The following is a 20,892-nucleotide window of genomic DNA, read 5'->3' as shown; positions in this document are numbered from 1 at the left end:
ACCTGATTTAATAGCACCTTACCAAATACGTAATTACATGTTTTTCCATAAACATTGGAACTGTGTACCAAAGCAGGCTAAAAAGTTCACCTACAAGTCCAGAAGACTTGGCCTAACTTGGTCCTGGACTTCCCAGCTAAGACTTGTTGGACATTTCTTCGTAGAATGGATCATGTCTTCCTGATGCCCAAGGGCCTTTCATAGCATGAATCGGTAAAAGCACAGGATTGCAGCACAGGCCAGTCACATCCAGCTCTTCCCTGCCCCACCACAACCTTCATCCTTTCTGTAAACCTACACAGACTTTATGCTGTTTCCTTCAACTTACTTCACTAACTGGATTCTCATCCACCTGCTTTATGCTTTTGTTGGCTTGTAGGATTGATATGTGAAGGTACTAATTAATCATCTGTACTGGTTTATCATCCTGAAAGCTTAGTGCCCATGAATCTGGAGGTACCAATCAGACTGCTCAGGGAAAAGATATCTAATGTACAATATACTTTTGGGACTAAGATTTTGTAATCCTTGTAATGGCAATAATGAAGATGAAAATCACTGAGTTATCTCTGAAATTCCTGTCCAGGGACACCAAGATAAGAATTGATCAAGACTGCAGAAGAGCTACCACCAAGTCTATCCCAGGGAAGGGCAGAAAAGGGAGAATAAAACAGTTTCCCACACAGAAAGTCAATAAAATAAACCAACAGAATCTCTTACTTTAATAGCAATTTATTATCATTAAAAGTAACAACAAGTAGGTTTAAATCCTTTTGTCTTAAAAATCTAGTGTAATACACAGGTCACTGCTACAGTTCTATGAAACCTATGGCAAAACTGTATCCCCAAATCACACCGTGCTGCCTCATCCTTATAGACATCAATGGTGTGGGACACAAACAACACAGAAACAGATTGCTCTATGCAGCACTTGTCATAAGGATGGTCATTAGGCAGCAAGATGCTACAAGTTATTGTGTAAGAGCTATTAAGTATAACTTTAGTTTTCCCCTTTGTTAATATTGCTGGAAAAATCAAATATTTCACACAGTTTTTGGTGAAGCTGCAAGAATCTTTTAAGAACTGTACTTTTCCCCTGTATCTCTTCTTTGCTGCTGAAGTTCTACTTTTTTTCTTTTCCCCTATTAGTGACACGGCTGCCCCATTTCAGGAGACAAAACCGCAGTGATGTTTGCAGTCAGTCTCCACACAGCATCACATTATTTCCTCCACATTCTGAAGCCAGTGCTCAGCTTTAGTAATTACCTTTAACACTGCTGCCAGAACAACTTGGCAGCGCACAGTTCAGGAATACTACATGCTCATGTATAGATTTCCAGCTTCATGGGAGCTCTAGAGCTTAAGTTAAGCTCAAGCTAAGTACCCAAGGTAGCTAACTTACAGCTAGTTCAGATCTGTGTAAAGGAGCAGCAGCCAGACGCTGCAGGACAGATGCATCTTTGCATTACAGCTGTTCACGAAAAGGCCTGAGCAAGTCATAATGCTGTTCATCAGTGGCTTGTAAGAGGAAAAAAAAGTCTCCACAAGCAAGCACACATATTGGTGAAAAGGAAGGATGGTCCTAATTCTTTCAAGCATTTAATGTGTTGATTTTAAGCTTACAGTGTTACTCAATATTCAAAAGTAATCAGAAGCCTCTGAGGGAAACCCTTTTGGCTAGCAGAAATTTAGTGAAGGAAGAAACAGAACACAGGTAAACTTTATATAGCTACTCAGATGTGGCTTGTACGTGACTTTGGGAGCAGACCCCTTAGATGGGTATTTCTGCATGAACTTCACAGTACCATGTGGAATTGGGGAGCTCAATGAAAACAAATCGGTAAGCAGCTTCACGTACATCTATATTCACTCTGGATTTAGAGAGTCAAGGCAAAAAGTATAAACACAATCACAAGATAAACACATGGAGGAGGCACTAGATCAACAAATTCTATGAACAGACTCCAGTTGTTCTACAACAGCAGTTCACGCTCTTCTCTAAGCAGACACACAAGTTAAACTCCAGGAAAAAAGGGTGTCTTAAATTTAATCAATTAAAAATACTTATTTGAAGTTTGCTCTCAGCTGTATCTCTTGGGAGAAAAAAAAAGAAAAAAAAAACAAACCAAAACAACCCTTACAGCAAAATTGCAAAATCCTGTTTTACCTCACATCCTAAACTAGTCTTGCTCTGTAAATGTACCTAACAGTTTATGAATATCCAATGCTTACTCAATAACACCTTAATGACTTTTAACTGAGGTAGCCACTAACCATCACCATACATTAGCAATGCTAACAGAAAGGGAAAAGCTGAACTAAGACGCTCCAGAACAGTTAGTTTCCCAAAACCAATCGCGTTTACTTCCAAAAAAGGTCATTTTCTGTCTTGCTCTCCTCCTCCTCCCACCATTGTTTCACTTCCTGTTTCTCCTCTTGCCCATCTCTAACAGCAACAAGGAAAAATTTAGCTTTCCAGTTAATTTGAAATATGTCTTTGTATTTCCAAAAGCAAATTTTCAAATGACAAAACAGTGAATTTACTTTTCAATGTCATTGAAAATACTGACACTGAAGGAAAATCTCCAGCCCCAATGACTGACACGTCAGGTGCCAGCTTTATCATCTTCCTGTGCATGCCTAGGTGCTAGAAGCTGTGGAAAGATGCCTGCGTAGGCGAAACACAGAAGCTGTGAAAAGGTCCCTTTCACTGTAAGTCTCATTCCATATATGTAAACACACAAAGAATCACCTCTCTCATCACTGTCTTTCAAGTACTCAGGAAGTTAAAATAAAATGGCAATTATCACTCCTCTAGCTAAAAAGAACTTAGATCTATCGTATCCTTGACCCTTCCAGTGGCATTCATTTCTTAAAATGAAAATATTTTCACAAATTACTTCTGCAGCTATGATAGTCTATATTGAAATTTAACATGAAAAAAAACCCAAACAAATCAACTTTAAGGATAATTATTACCCTGGTACTTCCAGGATTTTTTTGTGGTCCCTTATCACAAATCTTTTTGAAGGTAATTCATAACCCCCTCTAGCCACATCCAAATCAACCAACCAACCAACCAAAAATGAAAACTCCAGCTGAAAATCAAATGTCCTAGCATCTAAGTTGTTTAATAGCTGTATTGCAGAATGTTCTGCAGTGTAAACATCCAGTTTTGATTTCTTTTCTTCAATCACTATCTAAAACTTCAGGGTTCTCTCCATTGGCTAAATGCTTTAATGCAACTAAAGGAATGCAAACTCTCCCTTCAGATACGTTGCATTGACCCAAAGCAGCATAAAACCCCCACTTCCAAGATAAGTAAGCTTGAAGAGGAAAAACATGCTCCTGTTTAAAAATAGAGCACTAACCAGTCTGGTGTGCATAATACCAGTTTCTCTATCTAGATCAGATACTGTGTGTATATTCCCAAATATAAAAATAAAATCGTACGAATTTCATGCGACTGTACATAGTGCAGTTCAAGCAATATTCAGGTGTTCTCCTTGTTTTTGTGAAGTACGTGGACAACAGCAAACTGCAGGGTGATAATTGTAATGCGGTCCTTGGGTTTCTTCTTCCACAGAGGCATACAAAGCTACTTTTATTTTAAAAAACTCTAGCCCACAACAGGGACACATAAACAATTTAGTTGTGATATCTGTATTGGGAAGAATTTCTGAATTTCCTTATACATGTCTAGATTACCCAAATGTTTTTTTTATTGGAAGTCCTTTATTAGAACTTGTTTTTCACAAACCACACACCAAAAAAGGTGTTTTCTGCTTTGATTACATACAGTTGTTCATCAGGTGGAAGTCGATGAAGGTAGTTTATTATATTATAAAACTACCCTCATCATTATGAAGCGTATGTAATACACAAATTAAAGATTCCAGTTAAACATCACCACATACTAACCTTTCATATTTGTATAAGATGACCAGCTATGAAATTGTAACTACTGAAACTGTACACAGGCGCCTTCCTACATCATACTTATGTTATAGTTCTCTTTTTAAAACATTCCAAAACCACCTCTGCATTTGGGTCATTTTTGTCCACTTCATCTATTCAGCCGCTGTGTTACCACTTCTCGGTACATGATAGAGATATATATCAGCAAAAGGAAAATGACAAAGAAATCATCCAAGAACCCCAGAATTCCAAAGAGGGCTTCAGGAAGAAAATCCAGAGGTGAAGCCAGGTAGAGCAAGGCTCCAAGCAAGCAGAGGAATATTCTGATACGAAACATCCAGAAGAGGCCCCCAACGGAAAACATCTCCCTGAAAGCATGCCGCAATAAAGTGGGCAGATCCATAATTCTTTCCATAATCTATGGAGAAAGAAACCAGAAGTTAATATTTTGCTTTAGCAACAAGCCCATGCTAAATGGGTCTTTTTTTAGTCCGAAGTTTCTACTAGTACATTACAACTTTAGTTTCTAAGAATTAAAGCAAAAAACAGTAAGACAAGAATTCCCGGATCAAAGACAATTTATCTAGTCTGATTAGGGCTTTAATGCAGACTTCTGGCAAGACCTCAGACAGGTTACTGGGGACTAGACACAGAGCCCACAGAGAAAGGTAGTTTCAATCTGTTTTGGACCTAAAGTGTAACTGTTTCACAGTTCAGAACATGAAAAAAAATAATGCTAGCTCACACCTCTTTTGTCTCATTGGACTGTACATTTTTCTTGCTAATGTTTTGTTACTATATCCAAATCCAATGAACAGAAGAAGACAAGTAGGGAAGTTGCTAGTACGCATTTCGCATTTCACCTTGCGAATCAGAACATGCACATAGAAGACAGGCTCACAGGGCTGAATTTTTGAAGTTCATAGAACCTCAACCATCTCTCTTAGCTATTTATCAAAAAATCCTGTTTTCTTCACTCAGAGAGCAGAATAAAGACTGTAACATAATCTTGGGGGAAAATAATCTTCTAATCAATGTAAAGAGATCAATCAAGTGAATATTCTTTTTTGTAGGTCATGTATTTTGTTAAGTATTTCTACTGACTAATTATTAATCCTTTCAAATTAACAAGTCAAAATTAAAAAACAGCTTTACATATGAATAGGGAACTCAAGACTTATTAGCAGTTCTCACAACAAAAATGTAAGTTTCCATACATTTCCACAAATCACAAATAAACATTTTCAAGGTCGTGGGCCTACCCTAACTGTGTGAATTTCCTAAGGAAATAAACATGAATTTCCTAAGGAAAACATGCCCAGTCCTTAAGCATCATGAATAGGAAATTCATATCCCAGAAAAAAAAAAAAAGAAGGAAAGAAAAAGATCACAAAAATGCTGTTAATCTCCCCTAAAATCACTGTTTCCCACCCAAATTTACACAAAACTTACAGATCTGGGCTGTCCTGAGAATCTCCGATTGTAATCATTAACATCTTGAAATACTTGGGTTGCATCCTGCTGATCTTCACCAAAGAGTGGTAAAAACAATGTTACCTGGGCACAGCAGGGAGATTTTGTTACATGTGCAACTTGTCTTTTAAATGCAGGCATTGTGAAGTATAAATGAAAACAGTAATCTTCAGTTAACTACATAGAACAATCTTTGTTTTAGTTGAATATTCAGTAGCAAAATAAAATGAAAACTATGGATACTGCTGCTAAGTTTTAACAAATTCATTGCTTACAAATCTTTACAGAATATTAATTTTTTAAAAGATTGTTAAAAACAAGCATAAGAACCCTCCTTCTAAGAGAGGCTGACAGTAAATTTTCTAAACACCTAAGTGATTTATGTTTCAGAAGGGTGACATGACTTGGAGAATAAAGTTAATTTACCAATTTAATATAGTTTTGTTTCTTAAACTGAAAATCAAATAAAGCAACCAATGAGGCCACCTTTCTTACATCTTTAGAATGGCCTTGCATTTCAGCAAACAAGAAGCAAAACTCGTACTTTTCAACATGGACATTCATATCAAGACCAAGGATAATAATACAGAATAAGTTAACAGAAAAAGTATATTAACCTTCAGGACTTTTGTAAGCACAGAGAATTCTGCTATGTTCTGCATTAACTTTCATGCAAACACAGAAAAATATGTAAGGTCATATTCACATATATCTTATGCTATCGTTCTGTATAGGAGTTTCTGAGAACTTGAGACTTGCATTTGGAAGCAATGGTCAGGTATAAAATGCAGATTATCACAGGAAACAGCAAATGCACAGCACTTTAAATTATTACAGTCCTCAACAGCTGCCTCTGTACCTGGCCACAAAATATATATCTTTTATCTGTGCACCAGTCACATTTAGCAAATGATAGCATTAGCAGATCTCAATTAAAGTCCTAGCCCTGCCACAAACCTTCTGTAAGATTCATGTTGTTCGTGGGTACATACTGCCATCCCCCATTTATAAATCAGACCTTACTGTTCCTACTTTACAGGGTGAGAAGGAATGCATAATCATGCAACCAGTATTGCCCAATTTACCTCAGAGGAAGGTATAAGAATATCTATGTAAGAAGAGACACTAAAAAAAAAAATCACTTATTTTCCGCTTCTCCATGTTTTTCACCTTTATTTTTTGTGTCTCTCTCCTCACTGGCTACACTCTAAATATACTCATTCTTTCTCTAGTTGTACCTATTTTTCTTTCCTTCCTCTGTGTTCTTACAGTCATTTGTCCTGCTGATACACATAATCAAAGCAGGATATAATGTATGGGCAAGGGCGTGAAACATGTTATATAATACATCAGAAGTTACTAGCTCTGTAGGTTGTGCACTGTTAAAATAAAGATGTACTTTTGTTAAAACATATGCTATAAGACTCAGAGATTCCTAAGTGTTAACAACTTGCAGGGACATATTTCAAACTGACAATGCAAGTAAGTTGCGTAGGAAGTAAGTTAATGCTTGCTCTACAAAGCTCAAATTAATAATACATACAAACTAAAAATAGGGACAAAATAAGAAATTGACATGGGTAGGTTTTTTTGGCAGGGAGACAAGGAAAGGAGGGGGTACTTCTCAGAAACCAGTAGTATCCTGCCTACTGGCAGTCTTTCACAACAGCCAGGTCTTTCAGATGCAAGTGCTGGTAAAGAAGTTGTATCACATCCCAAACAGAAAGCATGGGAGAATCATAGTTTAGGTCTTAGAATTTTCTGTTTTCATATACTCCTTTACAGAAAAAAATGGCTGTTATCAGTGCTGTTCACTAAAATTTGAGTAGCAGGAACAATCTGTATTTTTGGAACCATTTGGCAAAGCAAAAAGTTCAAAAAGCCTTAATGTCCACCATCTACATCTTGCATGTCCATATTCTTTCAGCTTCTCAGACTTCTTTTTCTGTCAGTCTCACTATTGCAATTCAAATATAAATGCAATTCAATATAAGTTTGGCTATACTAGATAGCCAAACTACTAGGTCTGTGATTACTTAAAATATTACCGTTTGTCTGCAGATTGGACAACGGATGGCACCAAGCCATGAGCCATACCTCCAGTAGGCAATAATGCAGGAACCTGATGAAGGTAATTTACAGACATTTAAACTTCTGAATTGAAACATCTGTTGCATGAAATAATACATTACACACCAAGGAAAACAACAGAAGTGTACAAGCAGTTAGGTTAAATCTACCTTTTGTGGTGTAATTTTGTATACAGCATTCACTGAAGACAACAAGAACCTATGTGTTTGAAATCAATGCTACTAATGAGAAAAATCCTGAATAGGGTTCAGCTGCATAATTAATTTTAAGGTATTATTTCCTGAAAAGATATAAAACTTCTTAACCATTAACTGAAGAAGCAAATAATTAAAAAATTTACCAGTTTAAAATTCAGAAGTGACAAAAATGTCAAGAGATGTTAAATTTATCCTAAAACCCTGGCTTTACTACTAGACTTTCAACAGATGAAGGAATACACAAAAATCTGAATGCTTCAGCTCTTTTCCAAACTTGTAAATTTCTGCGTTTAAATGACTAGGCATGGTATGCACTATGTACTCCATAAAACTAGATGAATGCAGTGAAAAATCCTGCTGGGAACCTGAAGAAGAGGAAGCAAAATGCAACATAGGGTGTTTATATATAAATTTGAATAGCTGGGTTTCAAAAAAAAAAGGCAAACACTTTAAGCATTGTGAACTTAATTCTTCATGACTTTCAAGAAAAAAACCCAAAACACTCTGAGATAAAGATAACACCAAGCTGAATTTTTAACTCTTTCTAAACCAGTTTTTTTAAATGGCATACTTCCGGGTGTTTTTCAGCGTATTCCGTTTTTTATTAACAGGAAATGAATTATACTCTCTGTCCTTGACGCTTTTAAATTAACAGCAGTTTCAATCCTGATAGCATAGAAAAAAATGCCGCACACTCACAATAACTGTTTATTCACAAATGTGTTTTCTCAACATTTTGTATAAAAATTATTTCTAATGCAGACTAGAAGATAAGCAGTTAAAATCAAACAAAGCTTTGCATTAGGGTGGCTGTACTAGTGCCAAAAGTTTGTGTCTCTGTTCTGATTTTATCTTTGTATTTCTGTTCTGGTTTTATCTTTGCAGCTTGGGACCTTTCTTGCTTACCACAGAAGAGATGTCCACAGTTTGTTTCTATAGGAAATGTAGCCTGTTGCAAACACACTGGACAGGACATATCTGTGTAGAAGCGATGTCTATCACCAGCAGAAGCATCCTGCTAGAACAGAAGAGTGATGCAAAGTGTTAGACATACTATTTTTATATGTCTACTGAGTTTAAAAAAATAGCAATAAATCCAGTGTTCATTTACTAGAAGTACAACAGTCAAATGCAAAAATTATGTGAAATGAAAGAGAAATATATTTAAATCCAAAAATCAAACACACTGAAATGAAAAAACTCATTCACCAAGCCAGTTCTTCTTGGGACAAGGCCATTATTTTCCTTTCATCTGTTATGTAAGCGTGTGCTTCAATCCAGTTAAAGACCACAAAGAAAGAACCTCCTTGGTCCTTCACATTAAGTTAGGTTAGACATGCTGAAGCATGAATAACAACTCAGATCTAGACTGTTCCTTCATTATCCTAAGTAGTTCTGTCCAGAGCCAGGTAACTAAATTGCTTACCAGTTGCAGTATTTACTGTTCCCAAGCCCAGGCATAGACATCAGCTTGTGTATGTCACTGCCATGAAATGGTTTTACTCTCCATTTTGCCAAATTTGTCTTACACATAAATATGCACTGCAGTTAAGAATCTGTTATTATTTCAAGAAGTACTGTGATGAAACACTGTCCTCAATACTCTCCAAAAGTATGGCTTTTCATTCTATGGCTGGGACTCAGCAATTTCCACTAATCTGGCCTAGATTCTTCCACCCTTTCCTTTACGTGTTGGAACTGGATGCAATCACAGAACCATAGAATGTTTTGGGTTGGAAGGAGCTTTAAAGATCATATAATCAAACTCCCCTGCCACAGGCAGGGACATCTGTCACTACGTCAGGTTGTTTAAAGCCCTGCCCATGAACACTTCCAGGGACGGGGCATACACAACTTCCCTGGGCAACCTGGCGCAGTGTCTCATCACCCTCATTGTAAAAAAATTCTTCCTTATGTCCCATCTAAACCTAATCTCTTCCAGTTTAAAACCACTGCCCCTTGCCCTGTCACTAGAGGCTTTGATAAAAAGTTTCTCTCTGTCAATCCTTGTTGCCTGGCTCTTGCTGTGCTGTTGTTCTGCTACACACAGACTATCAGTCTAAACATCTAACCCCTGTCCTGTGGCAGCAAGCTGTACTCCAGATTTCCTTTCCTTTACCACGAAATTCCCAGGAACATTGCAGGAAGCACACAACATAATCTAAGATACTCCACCTTGTGGCAAAAAATTGTTTAAAAAAAGAACCAGCCAAGTATTTCATTTTAATTGCTTAATTTATCCATAAAAAAAAAAAGCCTACTTTATCCCGTTACTTGATAAATTTCAAGGATGCCTCTGTATAGTAAGTAAGCTTCTATAACTTTCAAGACCAGCTTCTTCCAGAACCTCAGAGAAGTCAATGCTACCCCAAACCAGATAGTTGAATGATGCAAACACGTAGCACAGCACCTGCTCAGTTTGAAGCTGCTGACGAAGAGCTCGCACTAGCTCTTGATTTTCTGGGTGTATGTTCTGATGTTCATTTCTGTAAAAGGTAATATAAGCAATAAGAAAAACTGAACACTGTGACCCAACACTGAAAAATAACGGATTGAAAAAAAAGAAACTTGGACAAAGGGCAAAAAATAATTCTTTCCCGCTATAAAGGATTTTAAAGGAAGTACACAAATAATTAAGGAAACAGGACATTTATTCTAGATCCTAAAGTTAGTCTGGACACTTAAAGTTTTACAGCAGCGGGAAGACTTTTCAGAGAGACTCCATAATCAATCATTAAATCATGTTAAAACTATATTTACATCTGTAACAAAATTAAGCCATTAATGTGCAAAAAATCAACTTGCTTGAAAGCTTTTATATTACTCATAAAGAAATATTTTTAATTTTTGACTCCCCTGCTAGTTTTTATATTGTTGGTCTACTCACAAATTTCTTATTTTTTTCACTCACTGCCTAAGTTATAGAGTTGAAAAATCCAATTATTTCAATTTTATCTGTTACATGAAAGATTAAGACATAACATTTACATAAGAAGGGGTAGGCAAACTCTTACATTTAGAATGTTGAATTTATGTAACTATCAGCAGACTGGATATAAAAAGAAATCATTCTTTTTAAATCCCTCTTTAAAAAGAAAGACTCTACAGGCAAGAAAACTACAGGTTACAGATGCCAAGAGGAATCATAGGGAAGGGACTCACTGAAGAAAGAAGGCTGGATATATCAGAAGTTTGAAATTCAAAAGCACAATAGGAACAAAATTAGAATTAAAAATGATGCTGACATTAAGAGGTGCTGAGTTAAAATAAATACAAGTCAATGGCATCATATTCAAAACTCTGAATTTTTATGCTTTATTTATTCATATGGATTTCAGCCAACATTAACTCAACACGTGTGCAACTTTCTGCTCAGCACTGTTGAAGGTCTCAGCTGGATTCTGCTTCCGTTTTGGGCTAAATGCGTTAACAACACATAGAGAAGTTGAAGGAAATTCAGAAGAGAATGAAAACTACTGGCCATGATTTTTAAACACTACTGAAAGAGCAAAGAAATGTCAGTTCATATAGAAGACCTCTCATGGAGGGAAAAGGGGACAGGATAAGGCTCTCATTCTATAAATATGAGCAATTATTTCCCACAGTCATCTAAGGTTGGTGGAAAAACATTTCTCAACACTAAGTGTACAAAATCAGAAAAGGTTACCTTAGGGTATTGTGATCTATCTTTGACTAAAAGTTAAATCAAATAACAGGTTGCCCTGCTTCCAGGGATGATCTAGGCAAAGTGATCCTCTGTCAGAGCTGAGAGCTGGACTGGATGAATTCTTAGGAAATTTTCAGGTTGCAGTTCTGTCTACATAATTTCCTCAATGGCTCTAGGAGCTTCTGCAATATTTTCCTTCATTTGATGTGGGCAATCATAATAATGCATTACTGACACCTTTAACATTTTGTCACCTTCATTCTTTCTTCAAAAAGGAACAGACAAATTTTTCTGTTTCATACCATATTTTTCATACTAATTTCATATTAATTATTTTTCATACTAATAACTACATGGTTATCTGTAAAAAGTAAATTTATTTAATGCTAATGTGGGTGTCATATAAATGAAAGTTATATGATGGGAAGCTTACATTAAAACCCTTCTTGCCCACCCTGGGTCTCCATGAGTCAGATTTTCTGCATGTTGTTTGTCATACATGTTATGTGTATAAAAGTATTTTCCTGTTTAAACGCATTTTGCACCTTCAGTTTGCCAGAACTTTGATATATATTGAAATTCAATTCAAATCACACACAAGTGGAAGGTGTGAATTATAAGCCAGTTTATTCTGATTCTTTCAGAAACAACTAATTGCAAATTAGCTGCTGAAGCATTGATTTATATGACTTTACTCTGGTATCATATATCATGTTTAATACATGAGAGTATTTGTAGATCTATAGAGGTACAGTATGTACAACATGAGTCATTTATGCATAAAATGCTGAGGCAGCAGAACACTGCACAATTGTCAGGAGGGGACAGGCAGAGCTGAAGACATATCCAATTCATAACTTCTCTCATGCAATCAGTGTGAGAAAATAAATGAAAAAAACCTGAAAAATTGTATGGTGCTATGCAATTAAAGGCATTATCAATCACAAGCCAGAAACAAACAGATGCGGAGTCTTCTAATTTCCCCACTTCTGAGTGTGAGCACTCTGTAACTTTAGCAAAAAAGTCCCATGACGTGGAAAGATTGTGCTGCATATCACAAAGGGTCCCACCAAGTGATCATTACCAGGAGGAGGAAGGCTGCCTACCCATTCAGTGTGCAGTCTCACACAGGGAAAGTGAGGGACAGTACCTATATAGACTGGTGTATCCCTGTGCAATGATGGCGATTGTTAATTTCCAAGGATTAAGATCTCACTTCTGCTGAAAATACTGACTTGATCATATAAGCAAACCATATGATGAGATAGAAAAATACAGAAAAAGATCTAAACCTGCAGATTCATAAACATGGGTTAGGTAAGTCATCTGAGACAAGTAGGGAATCTCTGATACAAAACACTGGTGAGTCAGGCTGCCTTTAATTTGTTGGATAAACTAAATTTTTGCAGTCTCATTTGTAATGTGACAACCTACTCACAAGTTTAAAAGATGATGGAAAAAATCTGGCTGTATTTTACCAAAATTTATACCTTGAAGACATACAGGCTTTGCAAAAGTATCTTATAGTGACTAAACTAAACATCTGCAACTTGGTATATATGTTAATTACCACTAATAAGTTTCTCCACCAAAAGCACAGAGATCTTCAGCTCATGCCCTGATGTGATGCTTCATTGAATTCTCTCTGCTGGAAACAAGCACAACAACCTTATCCCTTAAGAGTTCTTTCCATATTCCACTTCCGCCCCCTTAAATCTACTGCAACATACACTCTTTGCTGCCTACTCTCCCTTTTTATTCAGTTCCTGCAATCTTATTCACTACCTTAAGCTTTCTTTCATGTATTCATACCCAGGACCTGTTCCTACCCAACCTAAGTATTTCAGACATTGCATACAGAAGTATGGGTGGCAAAGAGGCTGGGGTAGTGGATACGGTACAAGGAACACACAGACCACTGTATTACCTAAGACAACTAGAGAAGAAAAAGAAAATCCTCCTTTTCTCCTCCACTTCGCCCTTCAGTGCTAAATAAATAAAAATTACTATACTTTTTGTACTGTAGAGATTTTCCACTGTACTCTGCAGATTTTCATGGAGACTATACAAAGGAGGTAGAGGAAAAATGCTGCTGAACAGATAATTTCAGAAGGTAACAGAAGGCATAGTGGAGAGCTAAGACAATGCTGATGGGACTTTCAGTAGTTAGTCATACAATGCAGAAGTAAACAAGCTTCCAGACTTCCAAAGTATGGAAGCTTCAAGTCTGAGTTTGTTTGGCCCTCCATAAAATAAACCATCAAGGGCATGTAACAGGATCCAGAGAAAACCCTTTTATTTAGCTCATTACACTGCAGAGGTAGTTAGTAACTAGCCCTTTTCCCTCTCGTCAAGTAACACTTCATCATCAAGGTATCATCCCCCTGAACTCCAACCCTGATTGAACTCCTACTACTCCTGCCCACTGCTGACCTTTGTTCCACTCACTTTTTTTTCATGTTTCTAACTTACTTTCCTTTAAAAAGCTTAAAAATGTTTACTTTTAAACTAAAGCATTTAAAAATTCAAGCCACAAATGCTAAAAATGTCAATATAAGGAGCAGAGAAAGCGCAAGAGAGCAGAGGGAAAAGAGGCACTCTTGGAGACCTCTGAATAACTGAAACAGCCTTGGAAAGAAAAGCAAGGTGAAGTGCACACTTCTTAGATTCCTTTGCTATCTCCTGGTTCTGAACACCAGCAGTACACGTGCAGTACAATCAAGCTTTCCCAGTTCTGGTTTCTTTTGTAGCTTGCTCTGAAATACCTCCTATCCTGCTAATACTTCTCATATGGACAGATCCTCCTCACTAAATTCCATAATGTCAATGCATCACTAAAATTGAGTTTTCTTAGATGTTCTCTTCCCTTTAGTTGTCAAAACTCTTCTGTGTTCAGAAGTCTACAGACATCCATTTAAAAAAAAAAAAAGGAGCGAATCTGAATCTCAGACTTATTTTCCCAAAGGATATAGGCTAAGATATTTGTTAGGTTGCAAGGAAAAACTCTGAAATGAAAAATAAGCTTTGATTACTTGACCATTGAAGTTATTGAATTCTGACCTTAACATTGTGCTTTATGGAAAGTGTATTAAAGTCCCTTGTTTTCCAGCATCCTCATTTATAAACAAATCAGTCAATTTATTCAGGTTTGGGTTTTTTTGGGGGGTTCTTTTTTTTTTTTTTTTTTTTTGGAAGGAGACTGCAACTAGAACATACATTAGAGGATTATATCCAATCTTAATTGTGGAGTCATTATTGACAAATCTGTACTTTGTAACCAAATATGACACACCAGCCATATATACTGTGAATTCAGCCATCTTCAGCCCTAAGGAATGATGAACATTATTCCGTTTGATCATCTGAAGACAAAGAAGAGTTAAACTTCACATTTGAGAAATGCATCACTTCCTGTTAACTGTGAATTAAATTATGAAACTCTGCTAGGCTATTAGTTAAACAGCGTAAGTGATCAAACAATCATTTTCTTAATGTCACAAAATCACAGTTGTTTTACATACCAATGCTAAAATTTGTTGAGAAAGTTAGAATTTTACAAATGCAGTTATGTTGATTAATTCCTGTCGACATATTCTCACCTTAAAAGTGTATATACCAGAGCAGCAATGAAAGTGAAACTGAGCACAACTGCCACCAGTACCTGGTCACTTATTCCTTCTATAACTGAATCATTATCTAGCTTCAAACTCTGAACTTCTGCTTGGTGACTGGCCATCACAGCTCTAAAATATAAAAAGAAATATATACATATACATACATACATACCTATATATATATATAAAACGTACACACATACATTTTAAACATAGTTATAAAATAATAGGTATACACATCTATCCATAAGCACAATAAATTCCTGAAGCAACAGATTAGTCTTTGCTGGGGGAAAAAATGGTAAAAGAAGAGGGAACAGATGCATTTTTACCAGACACTGAGCTTGCTGCAGAGAACTGCAAAACATTTGTCTTGCGCAGTGGCAAGCGGCTTATACGACTGCATTGTGATCTAAAGATATTTTTTTTTAAACATCAGTCATATACTTTACCTGGGAATCCTTACCAGATAACTGGCCTATGAATAGGTCATTGCTGAATTAGACATATTCTAAGGACAGTTAATTTAAAAAAAGTATAATGACTCTGCATTTTCAAGAATTTTAGCTTAATTTAGCTTCACTCACAACATATCATTGCTGCGAGGCTGAGACAATGTAATTTTTAGAAACCTAATTTTCACCACTTATGCAAAGAAAGAAACAAGGACATTTGGAGTTTAGCTGTTTTTAGGGTGTTAAATGCCCTTTTGGATACAAAGGAATCACCTGATACACTTTATATTTTATTTATCTTTTCTGTGCATTACCATCCTTCAGTTGGAAACTTGAAAGAAAAAGAGTATTATCAGGCTTCCCTCATTAGCCTAATTTGTTTTACATTAATTTCACACATGCAACAATCAGAATGACTTGCCAACACTAACATTTCTTAACCTACAGCATTAACCTACAGCTGGAGACAAGCAAAATAAAACAGTATCCAACACACTGCTAAATCACTCCTGTTGCAATTAAGAAGTGAAATGAACTACAGCTGTGAATATTATGAAAGCAGGAGTGAAGCTAACTCTGGTACATGACCAAAAAAGTCATGTTGAAGCTGTGTCCATACACAATTAAAGTATTTTTCATATAGAGCTGACATAAAATCTCAGCATCAGTTTATAAGGTCAGGTAAGACCGGTATCATTTACTTTACTTACTAGTCCAGTGTGTGTGCCTTAAACTTGCAAGTTTTCAACAGTATCTCTCCCTATTTCACAGCTCGTGTGTAATTTTTTAATTTGAACCTTGCTGTCTAGCTAATATCACCAGATGCTGCCTGGCCCTGAATTAATTGCAAAATTGAAATGGAATACAAGTCATTGGGATTTTAGTGGATACCTGTAGTGACTACTCTGGCAAGATTTCAACACCCCAGTCTACTGCTAATATAAAAGTGTCATCTTTTCCATAAGACAGCTACTCTCACCCTCCAGATCTTCTCATGGACAAGTTATGGAGCTTTTTCCAAGCCTCCTTACGTTTGTGGGAGCTGCCCTCAGTAGCAGTAATGCAAGAGAAGCTGGTATATTCTAATGTTATTGTAAAAAAGGGTAAGTGGTATAATAAGTACCATAAGAGCAGAGAAAATTCATGGAGAACAAAGGGTAGATTCCTTCAATTGTGCTCGTATTTTTGGGCTTCCACTGTGAAAAACATGAAATAATGAAGCATATATGAAGTGAAAGAATAAATGAAGTTATCCTCAGTGTTCCAATCTGAACTGTGACTACTATTTCTCTAACTATAGTTGTAATTTTTGCTAATTACAGCTCTACACAAGCAACTGTGTCATAGTCTAACTACTGAAATGTCGATTAATATTTGTAAAGCGTAACTTTTCCCAAAGGTGGAACACCGGTGACTCATCAAGAGCCATGTTTAAAGTAGGTTGACACAGGTTTCATATATACTAATGAATAAAAGACCAAATCTTTGTGAAAAGGTCTTATGTAGGTACAAGAGCCTACACAAGGAAGTATAGCATTTCTCTCTGTAACTCGTTAGACAATTATACTGCTATAGTTAAAGCCATGAGGCTAAACTTCCATGAGTGGAAGTTCTCTGAGCAGCAGTTCCTTGGTGCTGAGGATCTGGACTGGTAGGTGTGCTGTGATGCCTCCTCAGCTCAACATTCCCGACCTATATACTTTATTTCTTTGCATATCCAGTCCTCAAGAAGCTTCTCTCTTACAATACATCATTCTGGGACACTCATTTTCCACAACTGTGTCTCAGGCAGTGTGCTGGTACCTTCAAATCCTATGTTTTCTCTCCTTAAGTACCATAATCTGTCCACTGGGATTTACTGTGTTCCACTGTCATTTTCTGGGTTGACCACTCAGTACAAAACCAGAAGTAAATGGCAAGGAACTGGTATGTGATGATTCCTCCACTGTCCTGCATCAGTCCTGTTAGAATAGACCAACATGCTAATAACAACTCATCCCATTAAGTATTACACCCTTTTTTCCCCGAAATACACACTGTGGCAGAGATATATAGATGATTTAACTGCACCTTTGGAAGGCAAATGTTTCTCACACTGACATCTGAAAGTCTTCCTGTGTCACTGCTTGCTTGGTGCACTCTGAAACCAACACATACATTGCCAATATCACACGAAGTTAACTCAGTTTCCCTGAACAGCGGGACATCCACCATAGAGCTCTGTCTCCCTCTCTGCGTGTTCCTTGCAACAACATTCTTAAACCTTATTGACCTACTATTAATAACATTCACTATATCTGCTTGCCTTCATTTCTGCTCATGCACTCTTCTTGAAATACCAGACTATGGTGATAAGGTTAGTAGCAGAATATGAATAAGAAATACAAAGATCCTCATCTGCTTTTCCTTCCCAAAAGTAATGCCAGTTACTTGTATTTGCTTCAAAACTCCGCTTACCACACATGACTTTCCCAATAACCATTTTCACAGAAACTTAAGTGTCCAAAAGAAATTCCTGTACAGTCTTTCTGGCTACATAAAATGCCACTCTCTCAAACACTTTGTCTTCACTAATGTACCAATACTGCCAAGATGTATACTGGGGGGAGTGGAATCCCTGCCTCAGTCTCTCTCCCAGCTGCTTCCCTTACTAAATTCTAGAGAAGACGGGCTACTGATGCTTAAGACTCATGTTGTTCATGTTTTAACTTACTTGCTGCTTCTGGAGAGCCAACAAGTGCTGAGCATATTCCCCTCATTACCTCTAGCACTTTTTCTGAATCAGACCATTGCACAGGAGAGCTGACACGAATTGCATAGACTAGGAACTACAAACAGAAGTGTTTCACTTCAAAAGATAAATACATACTTTCTCAGAATAGTCACTCAAGCCTTAGTAGAGACAGTAACAATCTCCTCCTACTCTTACCTCTAGGTTAGCATGTAAAAAAAGCAATGGCTACAAGGATAACACTGCTAAAATACACTATTTGAAAATTGTCTGACTGCAGGAGGAAGGAATTTTCTGATCTCAAGTCTGTTTTGAACATTTTCAAACACAAAAACCTAGAACTGCAAGCTTGCAGTTCATGTTTCTTCAGGTGCAACCACAACAACCAATGAACACATTTCCACTGGTCTGAACGCATGACAGAGTAACTAACAGTCCTAAAACAGCTGCTAAAGAATCTTGCCTCCCAGCACATGTGTTTAGCAGTGGTGCTCTTTCAGTTGGTACAATTAATAAGCAGGCTATAGAAGACTTAATTCTTAACTGATGTAATGAAGAGTCTTCAGAGACAATCATCATTGACAAGGACTATGTGTATGTCAGAGAAGACTTCTAGAACAGACTTCCTCACAGATAAAGTGTAAGTGGTAATAATTTGATGTCATTTAATAGCAACTTGATGTGGTCTGTATTAAATTCAACCTTTTCATGTTGATCCATTACATTTGTCTGGTTATGCAAAAATAACAGTATTTCATATACCTTTTCATCATATAATCCTTTTTGGACCAGCATTCTACACCACAGGCTTCTCAGACATTAAATAATTTTTCTTCTCTCTAGAATTATGCTACATTTGTTTCTTTTAATAATTACAAAGAAGATCTGAACTTTTTAATGCTGTGCCTCTATTCTTCTATACCAGAAATTAATTCCTGTCTATACTATCTCTCTGAGAAAAGTACCAAGTTAATAGAACGACTTCTGGGGGGGGGGGGGGAAGCAGTAATTGAAAATAGATTAAATTTTGAGAACTGATTTTTGGTTATACTTGGGATTTTTCCTCTTTTTAGCCATGTAACAGGGATAGGTTTCTTAAATGAAAGGATAACCCCACCCTGTGTTCCAATTAAGGGATAAAAACCAAACCACATCTAACAACACTCACATCAAAATTGTCATTTATACAATCAACTTCAGAATGTTAAAAGTATCAGTTGCAAAGTTTGGAAATCTGACAAAAATGTCAGGCCTTTTTCCTAGGTTAAAAGCAACAACTAAAGAGCCCAAAATTTAATTTCCAGTTTCATTTCATGTTCAAATTCTGGCATCTACACGAAATAAAAGAATGACTGCCCAGCGAGGGGAAAAAAAAGACAAGGAGTTACTCCTCCGTTCCACTCAGGCTAAGTTACAGCTGCACTTTACAGGACACTATTTAGACAGGAATCAGGTTTATCTGCATTAGGAGTCTTGACAGCTAGAGAATGTAAACAACCTTAGACTGAATTGACCACAAAATGCCTGGAAATTCAAAGGAATCGAATTTATTGTTTCTAAAAACCATCACAGACTAACTATCTGAACACAAAATCACTTTGTTTATCATCAGGTTTTCTGAGAGCGATCACTGACAAGAAGCAACACTAATTTACTTACATTTCAAATAAGAATCTGCAGGCCTGAAAAGTTACATTTGTCCTCTATGGTTAAGTGTGAACAATTCATGCAGGCTTATGCAGAAAAAGGAGAATCACACCGAGCAACACTGCAACTACAGTGTCTTTTATTCTTGGAAACTCATACAAATCACATTGAAATGTGAGGGCATGTGGACGTACAGCAGTGTGGATGCATTATTTCTTCATTTTTCAGATTTGAAAAGTATTATGAAGACTTTCAGTGTTCAACATACAGCACAGTTAGAACACCCCACGCCAAGATTCATAATCCAGCATTTGCAATCATAGAATCATAGAAACATAGAACTGCCTAGGTTGGAAGGGACCTCTCAGATCATCTAGTCCAACCACCAATTTAACTGACAAAACCCATCACTAAACCATACCTTTAAGCACTATGTGTACCCATCTTTATAATACCTCTAGGGATGGTGCCTCAACCACTTCCCTGGGCAGCCTGTTTAAAATGCTTAATAACCCTTTCAGTGTAAAACTTTTTCCTAACATCCAGCCTAAACCTCCCCTGGCACAACCTGAGGCCATTTCCTCTTGTCCTATCGCCTGTTACCTGGGAGAAGGGACCGACCCCCACCTGGCTACAACCTCCTTTCAGTTAGTTGTACAGAGCAATAAGGTCTCCCCTCAGCCTCCTTTTCTCCAGGCTAAACCATCCCAGATCCCTCAGCCGCTCCTCATAAGACTTATTCTCCAGACCCCTCACCAGCTTTGTTGCCCTTCCCTGGACCCGCTCCAGCACCTCAATGTCTTTTTTGTGGTGAGGGGCCCAAAGCTGGACACAGTACTCGAGGTGGGGCCTCACCAGTGTTGAGAACAGGTGGATGATCACTTCCCTAGTCCTACTCACCACACTGTTCCTGATACACTTGTTGCCAAAGTCAGAATATCCCCGTAGCTTTCTGAAGTATTTGAACTTTTCCAATTTTATCAGGGAAGTACTATATTATAATATACTCTCAAAACCACAGAGATTTTAGGACCTACTACCAAAGGAATATGCAAGCATAGTGAAAAAGAAGAAAGAGGCTCTTTTCACATCTGAGAAG

At 37.1% G+C, this 20,892-nt stretch overlaps 1 protein-coding gene across 9 annotated transcripts in view; it reads right to left on the bottom strand.

The window, feature by feature from the left end:
- Positions 1-714: 714 nt before the first annotated feature.
- The window catches only part of RNF170 (ring finger protein 170), a 28,020-nt gene continuing 7,842 nt past the window's right edge, over positions 715-20,892 (bottom strand). For 3 of the 9 annotated variants that reach the window (XM_054186563.1, XM_054186565.1, XM_054186564.1), the window contains exons 3-8: positions 14,946-15,089; positions 10,090-10,165; positions 8,586-8,697; positions 7,440-7,513; positions 5,371-5,475; positions 715-4,336 (exon numbers count right to left, since the gene is read on the bottom strand). In XM_054186563.1, coding sequence (XP_054042538.1) covers positions 4,067-4,336; positions 5,371-5,475; positions 7,440-7,513; positions 8,586-8,697; positions 10,090-10,165; positions 14,946-15,082 — 774 coding nt within the window. In that variant the 5' untranslated portion in view covers positions 15,083-15,089 and the 3' untranslated portion in view covers positions 715-4,066. Of the gene's footprint in view, positions 4,337-5,370; positions 5,476-7,439; positions 7,514-8,585; positions 8,698-10,089; positions 10,166-14,945; positions 15,090-16,538; positions 16,612-20,892 lie in introns of all 9 variants that reach the window. The other 6 variants (XM_054186566.1, XM_054186567.1, XM_054186570.1 and 3 more) reach the window with 5 other exon arrangements.

The sequence above is a fragment of the Rissa tridactyla genome, chromosome Z, assembly GCF_028500815.1.
Source record: "Rissa tridactyla isolate bRisTri1 chromosome Z, bRisTri1.patW.cur.20221130, whole genome shotgun sequence".
Taxonomy (NCBI): domain Eukaryota; kingdom Metazoa; phylum Chordata; class Aves; order Charadriiformes; family Laridae; genus Rissa; species Rissa tridactyla.
This window is presented reverse-complemented; position numbering and strand designations above follow the sequence as displayed.